The sequence below is a fragment of the Mobula birostris genome, chromosome 22 (genome assembly GCF_030028105.1).
Source record: "Mobula birostris isolate sMobBir1 chromosome 22, sMobBir1.hap1, whole genome shotgun sequence".
Classification (NCBI taxonomy): Eukaryota; Metazoa; Chordata; class Chondrichthyes; order Myliobatiformes; family Myliobatidae; genus Mobula; species Mobula birostris.
Genome location: NC_092391.1, coordinates 8140336 through 8160441, shown reverse-complemented (window position 1 = coordinate 8160441; position 20106 = coordinate 8140336). Strand labels below are relative to the sequence as shown.

At 38.8% G+C, this 20106-nt stretch overlaps 1 protein-coding gene across 1 annotated transcript in view; it reads right to left on the bottom strand.

Annotated features, from left to right (window-relative positions):
- The window catches only part of LOC140186067 (uncharacterized), a 60873-nt gene that overhangs the window by 21493 nt on the left and 19274 nt on the right, over positions 1-20106 (bottom strand). Inside the window, exon 4 of the mRNA XM_072239911.1 lies at positions 11137-11344. Within this exon, the coding sequence (XP_072096012.1) occupies positions 11137-11344 (208 nt within the window). The remainder of the gene's footprint in view (positions 1-11136; positions 11345-20106) is intronic.

Here is a 20106-nt window from a genome sequence, read left to right as displayed (position 1 = left end):
GTCATAGGTGAAGAAAAAGTAGAGAAGTGGGCTCAGTACACATCCCTGAGGAGTACTAGTGTTCAGGGTTGCGGGGAGGGTGTGTGTGTGTTGATGTGCACTTGCCCAGTTTTACCATCTGGGTATGATTAGTGAGGAAGTTCAAGATCCAATTACAGTAGATGTGCTAGAAATGTGAAACAAAAACAAAATACTGCAATACACAGGTCATGCAACTCTACTGGAGATGGAAATGAGAGTTAATGCATTAGATCAATACTTTTACAACTTCCCTCTTCACTACTCAAGCCCACTCTGTCCTTGAAACAAAATCTTCCCTGTAGTCTACTCACCATTTAGCCAAAAATAGTAGCTGGATATAGTGTGGAAATTTTTTGAGTGCAGATGATATCTTTTACTGCTTAGTAGATTAATTGCTGTGTTTTTCTGAACATTGTGGGCATACTATCTTGGTGTTGCAGGCTACCCCAAGCATATCCTTAGGTTGTGTTGGTTAATGCAAATGAAACATTTCACTGTATGTTTTGATATACATATGACAAATAAAGATGGTGTCAGTGACCATCAGCAATGTTTTGCAGATAGCTCACTAAACAGCTAGATACTCTAGTGGATATATTTCTTCTGAACTGTGATTACTGCAGTCTTCAGGCTGTAGTTTCCCTTTTAAAGATGTACTTTTGAACTGAATGAATGATCTGGCACTTTTGTGATCTCTTGAGGGATTCAGTGAACTAGATTCCCAAGAGTACAGGTACTGCCTGAGCAGCCATCACTATGGGTGGACACTACATTGAGGCCTGATTGCGGAAGATGAACCTGTGGTCGGCTCCATTTTTCACACTGGTTAAAGTGTCGAGCAAGATTAAAATCATTGAGGACGAGAACAGAAAACGAACAGGTGTTCAGCACCATCTGCCTGCATTTGGCTGGTCTCCCTCGCTTCTCACTGTTACCAACAGGAAGGAGGTGCAGGAGTCTTGGGTCCCAAGGTGCCATGTTCGGGACTAGTAGCTGCCCTGCAGTTATCGGGCTGCTGGATGGGCTCCACTCCCCTCAGCATTGCATGGGTTCCGCAGCTGGGCACTCACTTTCAGGAACTCTGCAGTTCATGTTCCATGTGTTTTGTTTACTTATTTTTTACTATTTGCACAATTTTTCCTCGTTTGCAAATTGGATATCTGGCAGTCTCGTTATGTGTATTTTTAATGAATTTTATTGTATTTCTTTTGTTAGTGTCTGCAAGAAGTATCTCAAGGTTGTTTATGTAACATACTTCGATAATAAATTGAACTTTAAATGAATCTGAATCTGAATACCCACAGATGCATCAGCTATCTGCAAAATTCTTACAGAAATTAGCCAGATCCCAATGTCTTTCAAACCTTAACTCATTTCACATCTCTGTTAATCTTCATTTTTTAAATATTGGATTAAATCATCTAGTCAAGCACAATTAATCTGATAAATACAGCTAAACATCCAACTGAAAAACTGAAATATATCTGAGAAGGGATCTGGTGCTTTCCTGATGTAAATGATGAATAAACTCTTCTCGGGCTTCCAGCCAGGTACAAGTAACAATTTTATCCTACGTTTCAATCATAAACTCTGCCATCTTCATAAGAGATGATGCCTGGTCAAGTCTAGTCCAGTGGTATATAATTGTGTAAAGAGAAGGTGAGGCCTCTTTGTTCTTTAGCCTTCCTTCTGAGATGGCAGGATGAGGACATCATCCCTAAGTTTGTGAGGTTGCATTCCACGATGGTTTCTCCGACAGCTATATGTATTCTATGATGAGCTAGCCAAGCGTTGGTTAGGGAGTGTATCCATTGTATTAGATCGGCTCTGGACACTAACATGAACAGACAACTATCTCTTCACCTGGAACTGACAGCCCTCTTGTCTCCTGGTGATTGGGAGTACATCGACAACGAAGGAACACAGTGAGACAGGCCAGGAAATAAAACAAACTATTCCAACAAAGTGCAGCCATCCCACCATTGGACCCAGAAGGACTGTCATCAGTCAGACTGGACAAAGCATTGACAAGGTGACTAGATCGGTCCTCAACAAGGGGCTAAACTTTACTCTGGTCCCCAGAGCTATACCTTATCGGGACTACATTAGTGGAGTAGAGCAAGCGATCTGAAAACTACCACTGGATACCATGGAGGAGGTAAGGGCAGTGGTCTGCATAGCCCGCAAAAGGGCCATTTTACCAAAACCGCACATTACAAAAGGAGAGCGACTGGCCCTCCAGGCACTACGGTGAATGAAACACAGCCATCATGATTTTAGCAGCAAACAAAGGAAATGTGGTGGTTCTGATGTCCTTGGAGGAACACTACAAGAAAATCCAACAGGTTCTGGACAATCCTGTCTACAGAGCTCTATAGTGGGATCTCACAGATTTGATTGTGAGAATGACCTCTGCTTCACTGAAGGAATCTGGACTGCCAGCAGATACCTGCAAGACACTTCTGCCTCAGGTGCTGATACCACCAAAACTTTACAAGCTCCCTAAGATACACAAGCAGGGCTCCCTCAAGACCTATTGTCAGTACAATAGATCCTCTGTCTTACTACCTTGCTAAGCATTTAACAACCATGCTCTTTCCCTTTGTTGGGGGCTGTGAGCATCACATCACGAATTCAACCAACTTCGTAAAAACTATAACCAACATCCAGATGATCCCAGAGAACATAATGGTCAGTTTCGACCTGGTTTCTCTGTTCATGAGAGTTCCCATTAAGGACAGCTTGGTCCTCCTGCAGTTAAAGTTTGATGAGGGTACCATTAACCTTTTTGAACATACTTTATATCAATGTATTTCCTTTATATATACTATGACTAAAATGGACAGAGTGGCCATGGGATTGCCCTTGTTGCCAACTATTGAAGAGAGGACTATGAGGTCATTGCCCTTATGCTTCTTCAGACACATCGATAACGCCTTCGTAATGTGGCCTCATGGACTCCAGACACTCCAACTGTACCACAACCATCTGAACAGCATACATCCAAACATCCAATTTATGATGGAGATGGAGAACAATGGCTGCCTCCTGTTCCTGGACATTGTAATATGACGGAAACCAGATGGTAGCCTCAGGCATGTCTATTGGAAACCCATTCGGTGATTCTGCAGGGAGCGCTCATGGAGTGAAGTCGCTTCTGGCTTCGCTCCATTCCCGTTATCTTTTTTAACCTATGATCTCCTTGATCTAATCAATTTTATCCACACCAGAAGATTTATTCTATCTTACTGATTTTTTCTTAAATTGCAACTCTGGAATTTAAAGAAATGAGTACAAGATCCAAAGCCAAAGATGGGAAAGATTCTGACGGGAACGGAGGAAAAAAGAAAGGGACTCTAAACAAACGGAGCTATCTTATGAGGTTATGATGAAGTTTCTAGAGGAAAAGTTCGAGGAACAACGGCAAAATTTATCTGAAAGTCTATCTGATAAATTTGAACAACAACGTCAAAGCCTTAATGAAGATTTAAAATCAATCATGGAATCTCTGAGATCCCTGGATTGTGAAGTTCAAAAACATCGAAGTAAAATCTCTGAACTGGATATTAAATCTCAGAAGACGGATTCAAAAGTCGAGAATTTAGAGCAGAATTTAGCTTCGACTATTAAACAACTGCAACATTTTAAATCCAAAGTCATCGATCTTGAAAATCGATCAAGAAGACAAAACTTACGTATAATTGGTCTACCCGAGGATGTTGAGGATGGAGACCCTTCAATATTCTTTGCTCAACTTTTAAAGGATACGTTCAGTTCAGTTTTTCCCAACAAGCCTCCATTACTTGACCGTGCCCACTGTATACCTCGGTCAAAGTCGACATCCGCTGTATCCAAACCAAGACCAATTATTCTTCGTTTCCATTATGTTAATGTTAAAGAACAGCTTCTCCAGACTGCTTATCGACAAGGGATGATCAAGTATCGTCAGCATTCCTTCAGGATAGTTCAAGATTACAGTCCTGAAGTGATGAAGGAGTGACTGACTTTTAAACCTCAGATGTCGGAATGTTATCAAAAAAATCTCAAACCGGCATTATTGTATCCTGCATGTCTCAGCATTTCTCTTCCTGATGGATCTCGTCGCGTCTTCCATTCCATAACCGCGGCTCAAAGCTTTTTGGAGGATAGCTACCCATCTGATGTGGACACTGCCCTTTAATTAATGTTCTGTGCTCTCAGCATCAGCTTTTTTCTCTGGTGTTTTTTAAAAAAAAATAAACCTTCTACTACCGTACGATGAAGGTTTTTTTATAAGCTCAAGATTTTTGTTTTGTGCTTACTACTATAGTTATTACTTTACAACTTATATGAAATAGTTATTTCTTGTGAATAACGTTACTTTCTTTTAGTTAATTTTTCCTTAACATTTTGTTTTCCGATATTATTTCTAACGATTTGATCTGACGATCATTTTCTGTTATATGTTCTTTACTTTCGTTTCTGTACAATTAAAATGGCGATTTGTTTTTCTTTTTGCATAATCTCCTTTGTTCTTTTTGGGACGCCATGTTCTTATGTTTCTTCTTTCCATAATCCCCTTTTTTTTGGAAGTGATATTTTATTTACTCTCATTTATAATTAACTAATCATACATATTGATACTAACTTTTTCTTATTTATGTATCTTAGTAATTATACAATGTAGATTATTTTAGTATAGTGTTTAATTTTTTTTATATATATCAGTTTCCGGGGAGTCATCTATATAACATATATCTTTGGAGTTGCCTCCTGCAGAAATGGGGTTAGAGTTAGTATTAGTTAGTTCTTTCTTCAGCCTTCTCTGGTTTAGTTTGGAGCTCTTGGGGATGGTGGGTGGGGTAGTCTTTTTCTTTTTCCTTTTTAATTTTTTCTATTGGGCTGATTTAGGACTACAAAGATGTCTGCAGTGTCGGGATTTCTGGTTCCTCTCTGATGATGTATTCCTCTTCCAATTTCATGAGTTCACATTATGGTTAACCCTTTACTCACCCAAAGGGTTAATCTTAAATTATGGCTCACATTATTAATTTTGTCTCTTGGAATACAAATGGTTTAAACCATCCAATAAAATGGAAAAAGATTTTCAAAGTATTCCAAAGACTGAATGCTCATATTATTTTTGCACAAGAAACTCATGTAAGGAAAGAGGATAATCAACGCTTCTTTAAGTTCTTAAAGGATAAACAATACCATTCAAACTCCCAAGCCAAAATTAAAGGCGTTTCAATTTTTATAGATCCCTCAATTACATTTATTCATCAAGACATTATCTCAGATCCTAATGGCAGATTTTTGTTAATCACTGGGTTACTTTTTAATAAAAAGGTTGCTATGGTTAATGTTTATGCTCCGAATGTGGATTATCCTGAATTTTTTAAACACATATTCACTTCTTTTCCTAACTTAAATGAGTATATGTTGATAATGGGTGGGGACTTTAATTTATGTTTGAATCCCATGTTGGACAGATCCATAGGTAGTCCGGCTCTACCGAATAAGTTGGCTACTCTTATTAACTCTTTTATGTTTGACTCTGGGATTTCAGAAATTTGGAGATTTCTACACCCAAACGATAAAGAATTCTCATTCTTTTCACATGTTCATCATTCTTACTCTCGAATTGACTTTTTTTATTGACTCTCGATTAATCCCATCTGTAATTGATTGTAATTATGACATTATCGCCATTTCAGATCATGCTCCAATGAAACTTTCTATCAAGTTAATGGATACTTCTTGTACTAATAGACAATGGCGATTTAACCCTATTTTGCTTCAAGACTTAGACTTTGTCAAGTTTATAAGGGAACAGATTGATTTCTTCTTTTCAATTAATACTACGGAAGAAGTTTCCAATGGAACAGTTTGGGATGCTTTTAAAGCTTATATCCATGGTCAGATTATTTCCTATTCGGCTGGTTTGAAAAAACGTGCTATGAAATACTCTTGTTGGTTGATAAAATTAAAGAAATTGATAAAAAATATGCTATTTCTCCCAGTAAGGAGCTGTACAAACACAGAGTTGAACTTCAATTGGAACATAGCTTATTATTAACATCCACGATTGAAAATCAGTTAATGAGAACTAGAAGTGATTTTTATATTCATAGTGATAAATTGGGTAAATTATTGGCTAATCAATTGAAATTTGCTTCGGTTAAATGTCAAATTACTAAGATTCGCAAACACGATGATACTTTGACAGTTGATCATAATGGGATAAACAAAACCTTTCAAGAATTTTATACTTCTTTATATCACTCTGATTTTCCTCATGATTTTAATACCATGCATGATTTTTTAAGTAAACTGAATTTCCCGAAATTATTACCGGAAGATTGCTTATCATTAGAAACTCCTATTACAGAGGAAGAAATAATTACTGCAATCTCATCACTGAATTCTGGTAAAGCACCCGGTCCAGATGGGTTTACAGTGGAATTTTTAAAATTCTTTTTCTCTATTCTCTCTCCGTGGTTGTCTAGAATAATCAAAGAAGCAATCAGTTTAGGTAAATTACCACAATCATTTTATGAACCCTCGATTTCCTTAATTCTTAAAAGGAATAAAGATCCTACTGATTGTGCATCATACAGATCGATATCTCTTTTGAATATAGATTCAAAAATTTTTTCAAAAACTTTAGCAACTAGGTTAGAGAAGGTATTATCTCAAATTATATCTATGGATCAAACTGGATTTATTAAAAATCATTATTCATCCTTTAATATTAGGAGGTTAATGAATATTGTTTATACCCCTTCACTTATTACCCTGGAATGTATTATCTCATTAGATGCTGAGAAAGCCTTTGACAGAGTTGAATGGCCTTATTTATTTAGTGTGCTTGAGAAATTTAATTTTAATTTATATCTTGGATTAAATTGCTATATTATTCCCCGGTAGCTTCGGTTTGTACTAATAATCAAAGATCTCCCTTTTTTCGTCTTTTTCGTGGTACTAGGCAAGGATGCCCTCTTAGTCCTTTACTATTTAATATCGCCTTGAACCTTTAGCAATTGTTATCCATGACTCGCCCAATATTTTTGGTATTACTCGCGGAAACGAAATACATAAATTATCACTATATGCAGATGATTTGTTATTATATGTCTCTAATCCAGAAAAGTCAATTCCTGCTATTCTAGCTTTGTTGGCTCAATTTAGTAATTTTTCTGGTTACAAATTGAATCTTAATAAGAGTGAATTATTTCCCCTAAATAAGCAGGTACCTATTTATGGATGTTTACCATTTAAATTGGTTACTGACTCATTTATATATTTAGGGATAACAATTAAGAAAAAGCATAAAGACTTATTTAAAGCTAATTTTTTACCTTTAACTGATCAGATTAAACTTTCGTTTACTAAATGGTCACCAATTTCTTTGTCCTTGATTGGTCGGATGAATGCTATTAAGATGATTATTTTGCCCAAGTTTCTATATGTATTCCAATCGGTTCCAATTTTTATCCCAAAATCTTTTTTCAATAATGTTGATTCAAAAATTTCCTCATATATATAGCAGAACAAAAATCCTAGGCTAGGTAAAAGGTATTTACCGAAATCTAAAAAGGAGGGGGGGGGGCTCGCCCTCCCGAATTTTAGATTTTATTACTGGGCAATTAATATTCGATACTTAAAATTTTGGTTACGAGATTTGGATGTATCATTAAATCCACATTGGGTAAATCTTGAATGTAATTCATTACAAGGGTCTTCTTTGGGTTCGGTTTTAGGAACTTCGCTTCCGTTTATTTCTTCTAAATTGTATAAACAAATGAATAATCCAATAGTTAAGCACACTTTACGTATATGGTTTCAATTCCGAAGATTTTTTGGGTTTAATCAATTTATTTTAGCAAGTTCTATTATATCTAATTTCCTTTTTCAACCTTCTGCTATGGATCAAGCTTACTTTGATTGGAAAATCAAAGGTATAGTACGTTTTCGTGATTTATTTTTGGATAATTGTTTTATGTCTTGTGATCAACTTTCTAATAAATATAACTTACCCAGATCTCACTTTTTTAGATACCTACAGATTAGAAACTTTTTAATTACTGCTTCTCCTAATTTTCCACATTCATATCCAATGGATACTTTGGAAAAAATTTTAGATCTAAATCTCTCTCAGAAAAGTGTTGTAGCAATTACTTATAACATAATTATGAATTTATGTCCTGATGTTTCCAATAAAATTAAAGCTGATTGGGAAAGAGAACTTAAGATTACTACACCGATTGAAAAATGGGAAAAAATTCTTCAATTGGTTAATTCATCCTCTATATGTGCTGAACATGTGTTGATACAGTTTAAAGTAGTGCATAGGGCTCATATGTCCAAAGATAAACTATCTCGTTATTATTCTTATATTAATCCTATATGTGATAGATGTCATTCCGAGATAGCCCCTTTAACTCACATGTTTTGGTCATGTCCTTTGTTGGAAAAATATTGGAAAGATATTTTTGATATTATTTCAACGGTTTTGAATACAGACTTACAACCTCATCCAATCACTGCTATTTTTGGATTACCAATGATAGACACAAATCATTTAACCTCTTCAGCACGCCGGATGATTGCATTTCTTACTTTAATGGCTAGAAGATCCATTTTGCTGAATTGGAAAGAGATTAACCCTCCTACTGTATTCCACTGGTTTTCACAAACTATGTTGTGTTTGAATTTGGAAGAAACTAGAAGTGTGGTTTATGACCCTTCTATTAAATTTGAAAAAACTTGGAGGCCATTTATTCAGCATTTTCATATGATATAACTTGACCATTTCCAAACTTATTTTACTTCTCTGTACTGTTGGTTGAGAGGAATAGAGTCATTGACACTAAGGTTTTCTTCTCTCCCATTTTTACGTTGTTAGAATTGCCCAAGTCTTTTAGTTTAGCTGACTAATTCTGTTTAGTTTTTTTTTGGGGTGGGGTTTGTTTTTTTTTCTATTTTTTTTCTTTTTCATGATTTCTTTTCTAGTTTTTTTTTGCCCTGTATTATTCTTTGTCATCCTACACGATTGGGAGTTTTGTCAATTTATACTATTTGGTTTTATAATTACTCATTTTAAGTATAACAACGTCTTTCCAACAATTTGTATTATTGCTATGTTATGTTTATATTTTATGAAACTAATAAAAAGATTGAAAAAGAAAGAAAGGAAACCCATTCACATGGACTTATACCTCAATAACATCCACCATCATGCCTCCCAAAATAGAGTGGATTTTTCTACTTTGATTAACTGTGCAAAAACTATTTTGGATTCGGAGAATTTCCACGAGGAAATTAGACGATTACAAATGATGTTACTACAGAATGGCTACAAGGTGAAGGGAATCCATGGGGCCCTTAAAAGGGCTGATGGAAAAACCAGGAAACCTAACGACAAGGAAGAACCTGTCACTACCATCTGTCTTCCCTATATTTCCACGGTTTCTGGAAGGATTGCCAGGGTCCTGAAGCAATACTGAATTCATACCATCCACAAGCCCATAAGAAAGCTCAAATTTGAGCTTATGTGGGTCAAAGATGACCTGGGACTTAGGATGGCTGGCATTTACAGATTTTCCCTGAATGTGGAGTAGTGCACATTGGCCAGACGGGACACATGGTGGAAACCTCCATCAAGGAGCATAGGAGGTGTATCCATTTGGGTTACCAGGATAAATTAATGGTAACAGAACACTGCATTCACAATGGTCATAGAATTCACTTCACAACTACTGTGCTGCACCAATGGCTTTTGGGACTACCTGGCGAAGGAAGCCATTGAAATAAAACTAGAGAAAAAGAATTTTAATAAAGATGAAGGTCTCACTCTAAGATCTGGAATTCAATTGTAAATAAGGAGGCACAGCGGAAACCTGATTGGATGAGGACTAACCAATCAGAAGGGACGGACAACAGGGGTAGATATACCACTAGACTAGACATGCCTAGGCATTATCCCTGATGAAGATGGCAGAGTTTGTCATTGAATGTCAGTTAAAATCGATACCCATACTCGGCTGGAAGCCCGAGAAGAGTTTACTTGTCCAACAGAAATTGTCTGAAAATGTGTGCAAATAACTATCACAAATAATCATTCAGAATATTTCACAAAAATATTGTAAATGTTGCAAGTCATTTAAACTAGTCTTAAAGATCTTTCTTTAATAAAGGCTGGTCATATTATAATTACAATTGTTGAAATTATTTTCAATACTGCACATAAATCACCGTCAATACATGATCCTACCTTCCTTTTTGTATTTTTTTAGTTTACAGCTATTGAAACGGATTATACAGATAAATATGTACTTTAGGAAGACTGTTTTAAAATAAGCCAAGATACAGGTTTTTATAAAGCAAGCAGAATTATAACAAAATTGGTGTGATTAATGTGAAGCTATAGGAACCCAGTCACCAACAATGATATGACTAGGCTTTACAGTGTACCTTGATATCAAAGTATTTAGCTGCTGTAAATGCAGAAAGTATTTTGGTTGATGTATTTCTCTCACATACATATATAAATTACACGTCTGCTTAAGTTGCATCTTTTGTTGCTGGTGATATATTTATCAATTTGGTCTTTGTGATTCCTTCAACTTGTTTGATTCAGTTTCAATACAAATTGCAATAAAAAACAGCAGAGACAGATAGTGACTACTTCCTTCTGCTTTTAACCTACACTTTCAACATTTGAATATTTTTGTTTACACTATTTGTAAAGATGTATAATAAATATACCTGTAATTGTTCATTTGTACCAATGTGTACTAACAGGGATATTCTTGTTGTTGGCAAAGGTTGTGTATTGACAATATTTGCGACATGATAGAGACTTTTCCAGAAATAAGTGTTATACATAGCTATAAAAGTTATAAACATCGAAAATTATCAGAGTTCCCATCAGGACTCCAATTTCAAGTCCAACATTTATCCTTCCAACCACATTTCAAAAGCAGATTATTTGCTCAGTCATTCATTCAATTAAAGCTTGAGGTATCTCACTAAGTGCAGGTTAACTGCCACAGTGTTCTACCACAATTGAAAAAGAATTGGAGTGAGGTAATCTGGGGCATGAAAGTTAAATCTGTGCAATATAGACTTTACCATACAAATGGAGATTCCTCCTCTTCGTGAATGTCAAGGTTGGGTAGATAAAGGTGAAGTGTTTCCCGACTATTTACTTTGGTCTGCTGGTATTCTGAATCAAGGGATCCAGAGGAAGCACCTAGTTCACAGTATGTTTGTGTCTCAATTTCTTCTTTCCTTGAAAGATGGATGTCAGCATCAAGGTTGGTACTTACACCATCTTTTCCTATTAAAAATTGAACCAAAATATCAAGTTTTATCATAGAAACATAGAATACCTACAGTACAATACAGGCCCTTCGGCCCACAAAGTTGTGCCGAACATGTCCCTACCTTAGAAATTACTAGGCTTACCCATAGCCCTCTATTTTTCTAAGCTCCATGTACCGATGTAACACAGAGTGTCATAGGAAGTCATTCCTGCCTGTGGCCATCAAACTTTACAACTCCTCCCTTGGAGGGTCAGACACCCTGAACCAATAGTCTGGTCCTGCACTTATTTCCCGGCATAATTTACATATTATTATTTAACTATTTATGGTTTTATTACTATTTAATTATTTATGGTTCAACTGTAATGTAAACCAATTTCCCTCGGGATCAATCAAGTATGACTATGACTATGACTACGACTATCCAAAAGTCTCTTAAAAGACCCTATTGTATCCGCCTCCACCACTGCCGCCGGCAGCCCATTCCAGGCATTCACTACCCTCTGAGTAAAAAACTTACCCCTGACATCTCCTCTGTACCTACTCCCCAGCACCTTAAACCTGTGTCCCCTTGTGGCAACCATTTCAGCCTTGGGCAAAAGCCTCTGACTATCCACACGATCAATGCCTCTCATCATCTTATACACCTCTATCAGGTTACTTCTCATCCTCCGTAGCTCCAAGGAGAAAAGGCCGAGTTCATTCAACCTATTCTCATAAGGCATGTTCCCCAATCCAGGCAACATCCCTGTAAATCTCCTCTGCACCCTTTCTATGGTTTTCACATCCTTCTTGTAGTGAGGCAACCAGAACTGAGCACAGTACTCCACGTGGGGTCTGACCAGGGTCCTATATAGCTGCAACCTTACCTCTCGGCTCCTAAATTCTATCCCACGATTGATGAAGGCCAAGGCGCCGTATGCCTTCTTAACCACAGAGTCAACCTGCACAGCTGCTTTGAGCGTCCTATGGACCCGGACCCCAAGATCCCTCTGATCCTCCACACTGCCAAGAGTTTTACCATTAATACCATATTCTGCCATCATATTTGATCTACTAAAATGATCCACTTCACACTTACCTGGGTTTAACTCCATCTGCTACTTCTCAGCCTAGTTTTGCATCCTATCAATATCCCATTGTAACCTCTGACATCCCTGCACACTATCCACAACACCTCCAACCTTTGTGTCATCAGCAAACTTACTAACCCATCCCTCCACTTCCTCATCCAGGTCATTTATAAAAATCACTAAGAGTAAGAGTCCCAGAACAGATCCCACTGGTGACTGACCTCCATGCAGAATATGACACGTCTACAACCACTCTTTGCCTTCTGTGGGAAAGTCAGTTCTGGATCCACAAAGCAATGTCCCCTTGGATCCCATGCCTCCTTACTTTCTCAATAAGCCTTGCATGGGGTACCTTATCAAATGCCTTGCTGAAATCCATATACTCTACATCTACTGCTCTTCCTTCATCAATGTGTTTAGTCACATCCTCAAAAAATTCAATCAGGCTCGTAAGGCACAACCTGCCCTTGACAAAGCCATACTGATTATTCCTAATCATATTATACCTCTCCAAATGTTCATGTGCCTCTCAGGATCTTCTCCATCAACTTACCAACCACTGAGGTAAGGCTCACTGGTCTATAATTTCCTGGGCTATTTCTACTCCCTTCCTTGAATAAAGGAACAACACCCGCAACCCTCCAATCCTCCGAAACCTCTCCTGTCCCAATTGATGATGCAAAGATCATCGCCAAGGGCTCAGCAATCTCCTCCCTTGCCTCCCATAGTAGCCAGGGGTACATCTCATCTGGTCCCAGCGACTCTTCCAACTTGATACTTTCCAAGAGCTCCAGCACATCCTCTTTCTTAATATCTACATGCTCAAGCTTTTCAGTCTGCTGCAAGTCATCACTACAATCACCAAGATCCTTTTCCATAGTGAATACTGAAGTAAAGTATTCATTAAGTACATCTGCTATTTCCTCTGGTTCCATACATACTTTCCCACTGTCACACTTGATAGGTCCTATTCTTTCATGTCTTATCCTCTTGCTCTTCACATACTTGTAGAATGCCTTGGAGTTTTCCTTAATCCTGCCCGCCAAGGCCTTCTCATGGCCCCTTCTGGCTCTCCTAATTTCCTTCTTAAGCTCCTTCCTGTTAGTCTTATAATCTTCTAGATCTCTAACATTACCTAGTTCTCTGAACCTTTTGTAAGCTTTTCTTTTCTTCTTGACTCGATATCCAATGACCTTTAAATTTTTTGTTTATATAAGAAAATAAGATACAAGATATCCAAGCAGTAGCTGTACTGTGTATCATTGGTGGTCAAATGGTGGGGGAGTTTAATTCATTAATTTTTACCGCCTCGCCATTCTAAATGGAAGACTGATGGTAGGCTGTCTACAGCAGTGGTCCCCAACCACCGGGCCGCGGACCGGTACCGGGCCACAAAGCATGTGCTACCGGGCTGCAAGGAAACAATATGATTTGGCGATATGAAACGATATGAGTCAGCTGCACCTTTCCTCATTCCCTGTCACGCCCAATGTTGAACTTGAATGCACGCAAGGTCACTACCCACACGAGGTCATCAGCCGGTCATTAACCTATAACTACTCGATGAGTAAAAAACCAACGTCACTTGAGAGTTTCTTTGGAAAAGGTAGTAGGGGACATAAAAGGCCGAACGATAATGATAATGCAGAGACAGCTGAGGTAAAAACTGCAAAAAAAAAGAAAGCTTCCTTCAACAGAAAATACGAGTCGTACATAAAATATGGCTTTATTGCGACCAGTAACTCGCATTCTCCAAGCCCCTGTGTGTGATATGTGGAGACAAGCTGTCTAATGAGGCAATGAAGGCCTCAAAACTGCTTCAGCACCTTGAGTCCAAGCACCCTGCACTTAAAGACAAACCCGTTGAGTTTTTTGAGCGGAAAAACGTGAGCAAGTGGGACAGAAGCAAGTGCTGAGAGCCACCACCTCCACAAATGCTGCTGCTCTGAGAGTGTCGTATTTAGTGGCCAGCTGTATTGCTAAGGCTAAGGAGCCTTTCACTGTTGATGAAGAATTGATTCTGCCTGCTGCCAAGGACATGTGACGTGAACTTTTGGGAGAAGCTGCAGCTAACAAGATGACACAGGTTTCTCTTTCAGATACCACAGTTTCAAGGAAAATCGATAACATAGCGGAAGACATCGAAGCACAGCTGTTAGAACAGCTTAACGAGTCACCATGGTATGCTATGCAGGTCAACGAGTCTACCGATGTCGACAACAAGGCAATACTGCTGGTTTATATGCGATATATATTTCAAGACGACGTGCACGAGGATATGTTGTGCGCACTGCCGCTGCCAACTAACACAACTGGGGTAGAACTATTCAAGTCTTTGAATGACTACATGTCAGGCAAACTGGACTGGTCATTCTGTGTTGGAATATGCACAGACGGGGCTGCAACTATGACTGGATGGCTGTCTGGTTTCACTACCCGAGTAAAAGAGGTTGCTCCTGAATGCCAGTCTACACACTGAGTCATACACAGCGAAATGCTGGCTAGCTGAAAAATGTCACCTGATCTTAACAGCATATTGAATGACATTGTTAAAGTTATTAATCACATCAAAGCAAAAGCCCTGAACTCACGTCTGTTTGAGCAGCTTTGCGAGGAAATGGATGCAGAGCACAAACGCCTTCTCTTACACACTGAAGTCAGGTGGCTATCAAGGGGGACGGCCCTGGCCAGGGTTTTTGAGTTAAGAGAGCAGCTACAGAGATTTCTTTCAGGAAAAAAGTCACCACTGGCAGCACACTTCAGTGACGAGGAGTTGATAGCAAAACTCACTTATCTGTGTGACATCTTCAACCTGCTCAATGAACTGAATTTGTCACTTCATGGGGAGAATGACAACTGTCTTCAAGTTGGCAGATAAAGTGTCTGCTTTCAAAGCCAAACTGGAACTGTGGGGAAGGCAAGTGGACAGGGGCATATTTGACATGTCCCAACATTAGCTGGGATTTTAGGAGAGACTGAGGCTGCACTGTCCTTCTCACAGCTGGTGCGCAATCACCCACCTTTGCTGTCAACAGAATTCGAGTGTTACTTCCCAACCGCAAATGACTCAAGACGTGCAAAGGAATGGGTCCGTGACCCATTTGTGAATGCCCCTGGTGAATCATCCATGTCAGCATGGGAAGAAGATCAACTCCTTGAGCTTGCAAATGACCGTGGGCTGAAAAGTATGTTTGACATAACATTTCTGCACTAAAAACGTTGTTTCCATTTCCAACATCATACCTCTGCGAAGCGGGGTTTTCTGCAATGAATGCAACTAAAACTAAATTGCGGAATTAGCTGGACATAAGGAACCCCCTTCGAGTATCACTGTCTCCCATCAACCCTCGATGGGACCGTCTCGTTGCAGGGAAACAAGTCCAGGGCTCCCACTGATTCAGCGATATTGGTGTGTTGCAATGATTTTATATGTTCTTACGAGGAAAATATGTGCTGTGTGTTTAATATCCAAACGTTACTTAAATGTTATGATGCTATTGACTTATAAGTGACTTATAATTATCACTAATTCATGCGAAGAAATATGCGCTGTGTTTAACATGAAATTTGTTAGATAAACCCTTTTAGAAACGAAATTGAGTGTATTAGCCACTTATAAGTGATTTATAGTTGGCTTATCACCTAACACCGACCCCCTCCCCCCCCCCCCAGTCGGCCAATCTCCGAGGATATTGTCAATGTTAAACCGGTCCGCCGTGCAAAGAAAGTTGGGGACCCCTAGTCTACAGCTATCCAGTTCAGATTTCAAATTAGCCCAAGATAGTCAATATGAGAGTATGTTCCATTGACTGGGAAATTCCAAGTGGTTGTGGCAGAAACTTGAGTATTTATTCAGCTGAACATTTTCCACAATTCCAACAAACTATTGGTTATTTATAATGTATTTCCATTTTTTTGTCTTCGATCACTGTAGATCAGATTTTTTGGATAAAAATCTTTCTATCTCAGTCTTGACAATTCCACCTGTCCAAGCATCCATAGCCTTGACAGTAGGAAAGTTTCTTACTTCTATTATTTCTCTGCGTTAAGTTGTTTCTTGATTTCACTGCTGAGTACACTGCTACTTTAAAGATCATATCCATTGACTTTGGAATGAACCAAAAAAAGATGCAAGTTTTCTTTATGAACTTCATGGTAAAGTCAAACAGTTAAATTGTAGCATTTCATAGCTTTCAAACTGAGGTTACAGTACAAATTTCATTATTTAACTCTCTAAACATGGTTTTATTCTGATAATCAGAACAGGATATTCTCCAAGGCCATTCTCTTAAGTTTCGTCCTCAGAACACAACAAAATATACCAATAATTACAACATTTCCCCTCTCAAGGCACATCATCTGTAACATGTCATTAAGTGCTACCAGTCAGCTGAAATCTTACTCTGGGGCCCATTTTTTGATTCTGAGGATAAATGCAAATGTTAACAAACTATTTGTGAGAAATAATAGGAATGAACGCAATTTCCTTTCCAGCTGGGTTCGCCATTTAACAAACTGTGTCAGGAACTGTTGGGTTGCTGCTGACACATTGAACAGTTTTCCCACCAGAACTCTGAAAAGTACTCAAAATGTGGAATCGATTTTATACTTCGTGATCATGAGCTAACAAGTACAATCTAGGCAATGTTTACACAGAGTGTATGTAACCCATGTCTTGAAGTGAAAAATGTATTGTATGGATCTGACTGAACTTTTAGAACTGGCTAAAGAAATAGTTAAACTTGATGAGCTGACTTGTTAAAATTATGATTAAAAAGATATAAAAAAATTTAATTGTTTGGTATTTAATTGCTATACTTTTGGTCAGATGTGAAACATTTACCAATTGCAATTTTTTGTTAATGAACACTCACATTTTAACTGGATGATTGAGAATTAACCAAATGATAAGGAAAAATACATGTATTTAAAATTTTATTGTAATGGGAATGTTTGCATGAGAAAGCAAGAAAAAAATCCTTCAAACTTTTCCATCCATTACAAACAAGAGAAAATCTGCAGATGCTGGAAATCCAAGCAACACACACAAAATGCTGGAGGAACTTGGCAGGCCAGGCAGCAACTATGGAAAAGAGTACAGTCAACATTTTGGGCCGAAACCCTTCAACAGGACTGGAGAAAAAGGAATGAGATTAGACTTAAAAGGTTGGGGGAGTGGTGAAGTAAAGAGCTGGGAAGTTGATTGGTGAAAGAGATATAGGACAGGAGAAGGAGGAATAAGGCCATGGAAGAAAGAAAGGAGGGGGGAGGAGCACCAGAGGGAGGAGATGGACAGGCAAGGAGGTAAAGTGAGAGAAGGAAAAGGAGATGGGGAAGGGGGAAGGTGGAAGGTGGAAGGTGGAAGGTGGGGGGCATTACCAGAAGTTCGAGAAATCAATGTTCATGTCATCAAGCTGGATGCCACCCAGACAGAACACAAGGTGTTGTTTCTCCAACCCGAGTGTGGCTTCATTGCGACAATAGGGGAGGCCATGGATTTACATAAGGAAATGGGAATAGGAAGTGGAATTAAAATGGGTTGCCACTAGGAGATCCCTCCCACTTCTTCTGGCGGACAGAGTGTTCCACAGACTCACAGGTGAAGTGTCACCTCACCTGGAAGGGTTGTTTGAGGCCCTGAATGGTAGTGAGGGAGGAGGTGTAGCACTTGTTCCACTTGCAAGGATAAGTTCCAGGAAGGAGATCAATGGGGAGGGATGAATGGACAAGGAGTCGTGTAGGGAGCCGATTCCTGCAGAAAGCAGAAAGCAGGGGGTGGGGTGCGCGGGGGGAAGATGTGCTTGATGGTGAGATCCTGTGGGAGATGGTGGAAGTTCCAGATAATTATGTGCTGGATGCAGAGGCTGGTGGGGTGGTAGGTGAGGACAAGAGGAACCATGTCCCTGGTAGGTTGGTGGGAAGATGGGGTGACAGCAGATGCGTGTGAAATGGAAGTGATGCGGTTGAGGGCAGCATTGTTGGTGGAGGGAGGGAAGCCCCTTTCTTTGAAAAAGGAGGACATCTCCTTCATCCTGGAATGAAAAGCTGCATCTTGAGAGCAGGTGCGGTGGAGATGGAAGAATTGAGAGAAGGGGATTGCGTTTTTACAAGTAACAGAGTGGGAAGAGGTACAGTATATTCCAGATAGCTGTGAATTTATAATAAACATAGCTGTGTTGGTTTATAATAAACATCAGTAGGTAAGCTGTCTCCAGAGACAGAGGCAGAGAGATCGAGAAAGGGGAGGTAGGTGTCAGAAATTGACCAGGTAAATTTGAGAGCAGAGTGGAAGTTGGAGGCAAAGTTGATGAAGTCGACGAGCTCCACATGGGTGCAGGAAGCAGCACCAATGCAGTCATCGATAAAGCATAGGAAAAATGGGGTATGGACACCAGTGCAGGCTTGGAATATAGACTGCTTCCTGCACCCGTGCAGGAAGTGCTGGTGAGCTTTCTTAGCTGTGGCATTAACGTGGTTCAACCATGACAATTGGTTATGTTCATTCCTTTGAGACTGAAACTCTCAAGTCTCTTGACTCAGTACCATGGATATAAGCATGAGCATGCGTACCCTTCACAAAGCAAATGGCCAGTTATTTTGTTTTTGCTGACATTGAGAGAATGGCTGTTGCACTTGTAAATCATGACAGCATATCCTTACCCAAAAATAACTAAGAATGTTACTTGTTAAAGCTTTTTGAGGCAGTTCCTAAATTATTTCTCTGCTCTGCCAATATTTTTCCCTTTCTCTCTTTTGGTACATTCCTATTTGGGGTAAGATCCTGAAAATACTTGTTGCACTAATATCATCATTTCTCAAATGGGGATGTTGATCGTGTAGTAAGAAATTATGGATAATTATTATAGTGTAACTTTTGACTGCTTTTCTCACTAACATGGGGTTTTGAATATTACTGTACTGCAATCTTGTGAGAGATTAACCAAATTATTAACATTAAGTAGGTTCTTAATTTGTATGACTATAGTCTCTATATAAATCCACCAAGTTACCAAGAGATTGGATTGATTTTAGTATTTGAGAATAAGAAATGCAAGATGTTTACAGTGCTCAGAGCAGATGTCAGTTTAAAATGTTCAAAAATAAATCTGAAAATTTACACCAAATATAAATTTGAAGATTTTAATTCTAAAAACTGGTCTATTATTCTTATTTTGTTAAATAATAATGCAATTGTTGGAATAACAAGAACCAATAAGCTCCTAGTTATGGGCCTGTTTCTGTGCTGTAGTACTCTGTGACTTTAAAGATACACAGCAATTGACTATGGGAAAACCTCTCAGCTGACATGTTCAAGATCAATTCATAAAATCAGCTGTTTTAAATTTAAATATAGACCATAAGGCACAGGGGCAGAATTAGGCCATTTGGTCCATTGAGTCTGCTCCACCATTCCATCGTGGCTGATCCATTATCTCTCTCAACCCCATTTTCCTGCCTTCTCCCCATAACCTTTGATACCCTTATTAATCAAGAACGTATCTATGTCCACCTTAAATATACCCACTTGGCCTGCACAGCTACCTGTAGCAATGAATTCCAGAGATTCACCATCCTCTGGCTAAAGAAATTCCTCCTCATCTCTGTTCTAAATGGATGTCTCTTAATCCTGAGGCTCTACCTCTGGTCCTAGACTTGCCCACTATAGGAAATATCCTCTCCATGTCCACTCCATCCATTCCTTT